Genomic DNA, 7,714 nt, shown 5'->3' with positions numbered 1-7,714 from the left:
AAAAGGGCCCAAGGGCTCGGAGGTAATTGAAGAATGCCGACATTATCAACAATTGATATAAATTTGCTATTATTAACATAAATATTTAGCTCATACATTATTAAATTCATGATTTTTTATTACATAAATGTTCCATAAATAAATATGCGTACTTGTAAAGCTATCCCATATATTGCAGAAAAATTACAATTTTTTCTCTGCAGTTATCATCTCCATTGATAATCAAACTTGATGATAACATTGAAATTATAATTTTAAAGAAAAATCGAGTATTATTGAGTTCTAAATGCATAAATAAATCTAATAAATCATAAAATTAGTACAATATTATCATTTTTAACTCTTGATTATTTCAATATTCACGCGAACTCCCGTAAGGATGTCGGTCTTTAATAGTAACTCGTCGGTGGTATGGTGTTTTCCTAAACTAATATTATATACTTAAATTTGTTGAAAATTTGACAAAGTGTTTATTAGGGGAAATTATAAATAAGAGTTTAATTGTCAAATTTATAACAAATTTAAGTATATAATGGGTGCTTTCCAATTGTTTAATACATCTTAACATAATACAAACATACACAGGAATGCACAAAGTGTAACATGCACGATTCAATTGAAACAGAATGTGTACGCTGTGCACGGTTGACATCCGTTTTGGATAGAGTTATGACACATTTGGTAGACTGTACTAATGCGAACTTTTTCGATGCCACGCATTCGAGTTGTGCACACTCAATGCATTTTAAAGCTGTTGTACACAAATTGACACATAAAGATACATTTAATAAAAATATAAAAACTAATTAAACCGTGAAATATTTAATACATTTTATTATACTATTTGATAAAATACACATTGGGTATTTTATCAATTGAGATATCTCACTTTTACATTTAGATTAGAATAATGTACAGGGTGGGCCATCTATTGGTACGTTTTTAAAAATGCGATCAATGAGCATACATTGATATTTTTTATTAATTTTTTTTTTGTTGTGAAGCTAAAAGTATCCGCGTCAAGAATGAAAAACGATTTCGTTCATGTGGCTCCCTCTACTGGCCTTACAGTATGCCATTCGGTCATCCCAATTATTAATGTAACGTACCAATAGATGGCCCACCCTTTATGTACAATAGGTTTAATGTGCACTGAGTGCGCACTAGTTTTGCTAATTAAAAACGCTATTATTTATTAATCAGAGTTGAGCGTATATGAAATATAACGTGTCATGGTTTTTATACTTATAATACATATATAATATTATATGTATTTTTGTACACTGTTAAAAATGCATCCTTTACATATAAATAAAGTTCCTGGTTATGAACAAAATTAAAAGTAATGATTTAATTGAAAACCAAGTTACAGTAATTACTTAAAAGTAATACACATTAAATTTCACAACATTTTATGAAAAGTACATTAAACATAAATTTCTTACACAATTTATCTTTTCTCTTTTCTTCTCTAACGTAAAAAGAAAAGGAAGAAAGATGAACCGTGCAACTTTAGTTAAAAGAATAGACCTTAAATGTTGATCGGCATTTACACTGCGCGCGAGTTGGTAAGATAAAGGCGGGAACGAATTAAAATCGATCAACAGTTGTAAGCAGAATTGGACAATTTAGAGTTGCAAGTAATTTCGTACATTTCCTATATGTGTATTAAAATATACGTATGTACTCGTATAATACGTATAAAAGCTACACTTAAAAAATTCATAAACTTTAACATACTTTTAAGTTACACAATTTAAACTTAATTTTATGACATGACATTAAATTTAATGTATTTATAACTGAAAAGTATATCTGTGTACATGTACATTAAATTTCATGTACATACATTAAGTTACTAGAGATGTGTCAAATTTTAAGGTGCCAAATTTCAAGAAATATCATTATTCCGCTGTTCGCGCATAAGCTCTTATATTATAGTAACTAAATGTGTGTATGTGCGTGCGCGCGCGTGTATGTGATGTGTGATACCGGATATAACTAAAAATTCTAATGATTGTAAATAGTGTAGATGGACTCTATAGACTCACATTAAATTTGGTTTAAATTATATTCTCCAATAGATATCGAGAGAGTAAACGGTTCCTCATATTTAATTTTTAAGTACAATATATTACATTATGTATTGCATCATAACATCGTTGGACGCTTACATTGCAAGCGTGACTATCTCTATTAAATTTAACATTTTGACACACAGTTTTTACTTTGTTGATTATGTTAAATATAATTTTATATTATTTATTTATGCGACTGATGAAGATTATATAAGTCAAAACTAGTTTCGCATTTTTAAAATATAATTTACACATTAAATTAAATTAATGTTATTTTACATCTAATGTTTTAGCTTGTGTTTTAGTTTTGGCTATTTTCTTATATATGTAAGTTTAAAATTAAAACACTTAAAAAAATTTATTAAATTATTATATTTAATGTTATTTTAAAAATTATTCCATATAGTATTAATTAAAAAATAATACTGATTGTCAATACAATAGCTATTACATAATATATACTATCCGTAATATCAATTATATTATCTTATAATAATTATATTATCTCAATAACAAAATCTCAAAGCATAAAATAAAAATATTTTTTAAACAAGTTTTTGAAAAATCAGTAAAAAATAAACAGTAAGAAATGAATTTTACATCAAATAAATTTTAAGTAATAAATGCTTATTACATCTTGATGAGTTTTGATTTCGGCTATGTCATCGAAACTGTTTTTTAATTTTAACCGAACCCAAACCGAATTTTCGATCTTCAATTTCTACTTGAAACATAAACTTTTGAAATAACAAGAAAATTTTAGAAAATACAAAGAAAACAGAAGTTGATACTTGATTTATATTAATTAATCGATGAACAAATTCAAAAATTATGTAAGATTGTAAGGATAAATATGATAATTAAAAAGTTAATAAATATATTAATAAAAAATGTGTTAATAAATATTTTAATTAAAAAATGTAATAAATATGTTAATTTTAAAAGAAGAATTTTTATATGCGTTTTCTATATTTTGTCTCAATACCCCATCAAGAAATAGTTTCTCGAAAAGATGTTTTTGACAGGATATGTGATCAATTTATCTCACATTGCCATTTTATGTACCTTAATAACAAAATCAATCAATTTAGCAAATATTTTTAAATAAATATTATTTTCGTAACCGATATAAACTGTAATTTTATTGCAAAAAATATAAAACATTGAAGAAAAAGAATTAAAAAACATTGCGAAGATACCATTATACAACATATGTATTATGTATATATATACATAATTTCCTCTATGTAAAATATTAACGATTAATTTTCTAGATATACACATATACATAATTTGTGTGTTTACAACATATTATACAATATTTCTCAGAATATCTGATGTTTTATGTTAAACTGTTTTATGTTAAACATTAAATATAAACTGCAACATCACGGATTCACGGTAGATCTAGTTAATTATAATATTATAGAGGATTATAATCTCAGTCAATTTAATAAACCTTCAATTATATGGAATATTTATTCACAGAATTTATTCACATAATTATTGTTATTGTGTATTTTTAACAGAGTATTTCAAACATTATATATATATATATATTTGATTATGCTCATACGTATATTAAAAATAAATTGTCAAAGAGACAGAAACCAATAATAAAGAAATTAGCTTCAAATCTTTTGTACGTAAAAATCTCATTAACGATTCTTTTTATTTTACAGCCGGTGCATGTAACTGTTACTGGCGTTCAAAACTCTAATTTGGACAAAAGAAGAAAAATCAAAATGTAAAGAGGACCATATAACAACGAAAACAGGACGGAACGGCCATGTCGTGGTCATATACAAGTACCTCGCCATCCTCCTCGATTACAATGTTAATGATGACAACATTATTAACGCCATTGACACTAACGGCAAATTACACGGAAGCCAGTGACTTTGTTAGCAATATAACAAAAAATATCACTATCGAGGAGGAAAAATATACGCCATACAGTGAACGACCAGAAACGTATTTTGTACCAATAATTTTCCTTCTGATCTTGTTAATTGGTCTTGTTGGTAATAGCGTGCTTGCTCTTATGATCCTGCGACACACAAACATGAGAAACGTACCTAATATGTACGTTCTTTCGTTGGCACTTGGGGATTTACTGGTACGTAACATTTATATATGTAAATATATATATTTATGTACAAATTCACATTTTTACAGGACATTATGTGATGCGTACAAAACTACTCTTACATGTATATCTGCTGTAAACCATTATTAATTCTTGTATTACCGAATTAAGTAAAATGTTATAAAGTTTTTACATAATATTACCTCAAATTTTGGATGGATGATAAATTGCTATTTCATACTTCTGTATTTCAACAATTTTTTTAAAATTCTAATACAATTGCTCTTTGAAAAAAATACATATAAATTTCGCCAAAAATTTTCACTATTATATAGAAAATTAATAAGATCATTGATAAGAAAATGTCCAATATTGTGCGCTTGTTTTATAAAATATTAATTTTAATACAAAATGCAATTATGTAGCTATACAAATATAATGTTTAATTATTTCCGTTGTATATTATTACTATTTTCTTCTTGCTTTGATCGATTACTATTGCGTAATTATTCAATTTTGTTCTATAGGTCATAATAACATGTGTCCCGTTCACTTTTACCGTCTACGTTTTGGATTCTTGGCCTTTCGGATTATTAGTCTGTAAATTCTCTGAGTGCGCAAAAGATATATCTGTCGGAGTCTCCGTTTTTACTTTAACTGCTCTGTCAGCAGACAGATTTTTCGCTATCGTGGATCCTATGCGAAAATTACACGTTGCAGGTATAAAACCATAGTTGCGTTATTTGAAACTTAAAGAAAGCATGCGCGATATAAATCATTAAGATAACGTTATTATTGATGTCAAGATCTAAGTAATTGACAAGTAATCTTCCTCAATAAATTAAAATTACATATTTTTTTACGGAGATAAATAAAACCCTTAACAAAAATAAAAGATTAAGTATGCTACTAATAATTAAATTAAATTATCTGATTATATTTATTCAAGGTAGTGGAAAACGAACAATACGTTTCACTGCAATTATTGTCGTTCTGATTTGGATTTTGGCTATAATATGTGCGATCCCAGGCTCCTTTTCATACATTAGATTCTTCAGGGTTAATCAGAACGTAAGCTTTTACGTAAGTCAAATCATCGTACTCCTAACTATAATCCCATTTTAGATCTAACTCGTAAAGTACGTCATTAATAATCGTATGTAAAAGCTAAAGAATGTATGACATTCTTCTCTACCCTAAATAAACCGTGTAGAAATGACTTAAAGATTTTAATATACATATGTATCATATAATTCAAGGTATGTTATCCGTTTCCCGAGGAGTTTGGATCAAATTATGGAAAGATGGTAGTAACATGTCGCTTTTTCATCTACTATGTTATACCTCTCACCATCATTGCTGTTTTTTATATATTGATGGCCAGACATCTTATGCGCAGTACGAGAGATATACTCGGCGAAATGCAAGGACAGGTAATCAATAGTTTATACATCAAATACAATAGTTTATACAGTAAATATTACGTGTTTATTTGTGCGCATATTAATACATGCTGTATTTTAGATGAAACAAGTACAAGCCCGTAAAAAGGTAGCGAAGATGGTAATGGCTTTTGTAATTGTTTTTGCTGTTTGTTTCTTCCCGCAACATGTTTTTATGTTATGGTTTTACTTTAATCCAACTTCGGAAACGGATTATAATATCTTTTGGCACTACTTTCGTATCTTGGGTTTCTGCCTCGCTTTCATCAACAGTTGCATCAACCCTATCGCTCTCTACTGCGTAAGTGGTCCTTTCAGAAAATATTTTGACAGGTAAGTTTAAAATTGTAATATATAACCATAATCTATAACCGAATTACCCTTTGTATATTCACCCTTCCAGTCACCTATCGTACTTCCGTTTACAATGTATAAACCTTTATCTCTTACTCATTCCAGAAAACTCCTACCTCTATTTCCTATAGTTTTATTTTTGCTCATCTTTCCACTCATCCTTCCCTCTCCATTCGTCCCCTATTCTTATCTTAAAATCCCCACCTATGATTAAATTTTCTTCTTTTTTCCCCCTTTTTTAAATAAATTCTTCCAATTTTTCTTCTAAATTCTTTCCCCCTTGTTCTCAAACAGAGATAACCTTTTAATCGAAGCGAACGATACGCTCCAGAGTTTTCCTAGAATATATTTGGGACAATTGTGTCCCTTAACTATGAATATATAAAAACCACGTATGTATATGTAACGCGGAATTGAACTTGGATCCGCGGATTGTGAATCTACGGACTGAGCACAGAGCTATCCAACGCCTCAAGAAACCCCCACCCAACCGTTTCTTTTTCCTATTATAAAATTACTAGCCCTACCTCTCCTTCCTTCCCCCCTAGTAAAATGACATTCCCATACATGTGTTCTTGAAAGTCTATCCTTTAGCTTATTTCAATCCTTTTTCTCCATACCCACATCTCACACAAGCTGATAAAGTTCAAATCTTTCATATCCTTATTCCATATCTCTGCACAATTCCAAAATAACATAGCCATTTCCCTTTCCCCTTTCTTCTTTATCCTTTCTGCCCTCTTCCTTTTCCCTATTCATTTCTTTTTCACCTATTCATTTTTCTTAAATTTTCCTTTCTTCCCAGCTCAAATCATTTTTTATAAATACTTTCCCTTCTTTTAATTTGTGCTTATTTTTCATAATTTCCTTTTTTTCCTCTTCACTCTCTATCTTAATTACATACATTCTGTTCTCTCCTGCTCACTGTTTTTTTCCTCTCCCTAATCACCTGTTAATCATTATTAATTTTCGCACACTCTCCAAAATACATACACTCGCATACATGTCTAACCGAGACCATATAAACCAAAATCTCCCTTTCTCCTAAACTCTTAAAATTTGATTGATTACGTCTAAACAACTTTGTTAATTTGTGTTAGATACTTGTTTTGTTGCGCCATAATGAAGAGAAAACGGAGACGACATCGACAATCACCAGATCCAAGTGCACGCGGACAAGGGCCAAGTTCTTCACTTGTCAGTTCAAGAAAGAACTTGGGCGATTTTCGTCAAGAACAACGAACTATGATGCGTCTCTCTATTATGGCGACTGATATACGACCTAGGACTCCGATTAAAGAACAAGAAACTATTATTACTCTGTCGGCGAATCCAAATGGTATTGAGGAGTCATTAAAAACTCAACGAATCTCGATAGAACCAACCGTACGTGATCGATTAGTTCCTTCATAAAGATTTAAAGATGACATCAATGTCATATTTTTTATAATCATTTATATAAAATAAGTTTTGTGTCACTTAATATTGCTCAAGTAAAATTACCCAGTAAACATTAAGTCGTCTTTAAAACGACTAAAAGATGTCATTAAATTCTGTAGCACGTCCGAAAAATTGTGCTAAAAGATGCTTTAAGACCATCCTTAAGACGTCTTCTCAAGCAGAACAATTCACGATAACGTTAAAATGACACAGATGATTATGGTTCTACAGTCAAAATATCTGTTCTGCAAAACTGACTATAAAATCGTAACCATCTGTATCCTTAGACTATGGATTTGTCGAAAACCTGC

At 29.4% G+C, this 7,714-nt stretch overlaps 1 protein-coding gene across 1 annotated transcript; it reads left to right on the top strand.

Annotated features, from left to right (window-relative positions):
* The first annotated feature begins 3,772 nt into the window (after positions 1 to 3,772).
* Positions 3,773 to 7,460, top strand: LOC108756727 (neuropeptide CCHamide-1 receptor-like). Its single transcript, XM_018500743.1, has 6 exons — positions 3,773 to 4,197; positions 4,695 to 4,887; positions 5,117 to 5,250; positions 5,427 to 5,600; positions 5,692 to 5,942; positions 7,064 to 7,460. Exons 1-6 carry the CDS (start codon positions 3,868 to 3,870, stop codon positions 7,374 to 7,376), a joined length of 1,395 nt encoding a protein of 464 aa, XP_018356245.1. The 5' UTR covers positions 3,773 to 3,867; the 3' UTR covers positions 7,377 to 7,460.
* Positions 7,461 to 7,714: the final 254 nt, after the last annotated feature.

Source organism: Trachymyrmex septentrionalis, unplaced genomic scaffold (assembly GCF_001594115.1).
Source record: "Trachymyrmex septentrionalis isolate Tsep2-gDNA-1 unplaced genomic scaffold, Tsep1.0 scaffold13, whole genome shotgun sequence".
In the NCBI taxonomy this organism is placed as follows: domain Eukaryota; kingdom Metazoa; phylum Arthropoda; class Insecta; order Hymenoptera; family Formicidae; genus Trachymyrmex; species Trachymyrmex septentrionalis.
This window is presented reverse-complemented; position numbering and strand designations above follow the sequence as displayed.

Excerpts from the sequence above, each read along its gene's own strand:
- LOC108756727 (XM_018500743.1), top strand. The coding sequence starts at position 3,868 with ATGTCGTGGTCATATACAAGTACCTCGCCATCCTCCTCGATTACAATG. Across the intron at positions 5,601-5,691 it reads TCGGCGAAATGCAAGGACAG|ATGAAACAAGTACAAGCCCG; the intron begins GTAATCAATAGT and ends GCTGTATTTTAG. Across the intron at positions 5,943-7,063 it reads TTCAGAAAATATTTTGACAG|ATACTTGTTTTGTTGCGCCA; the intron begins GTAAGTTTAAAA and ends AATTTGTGTTAG.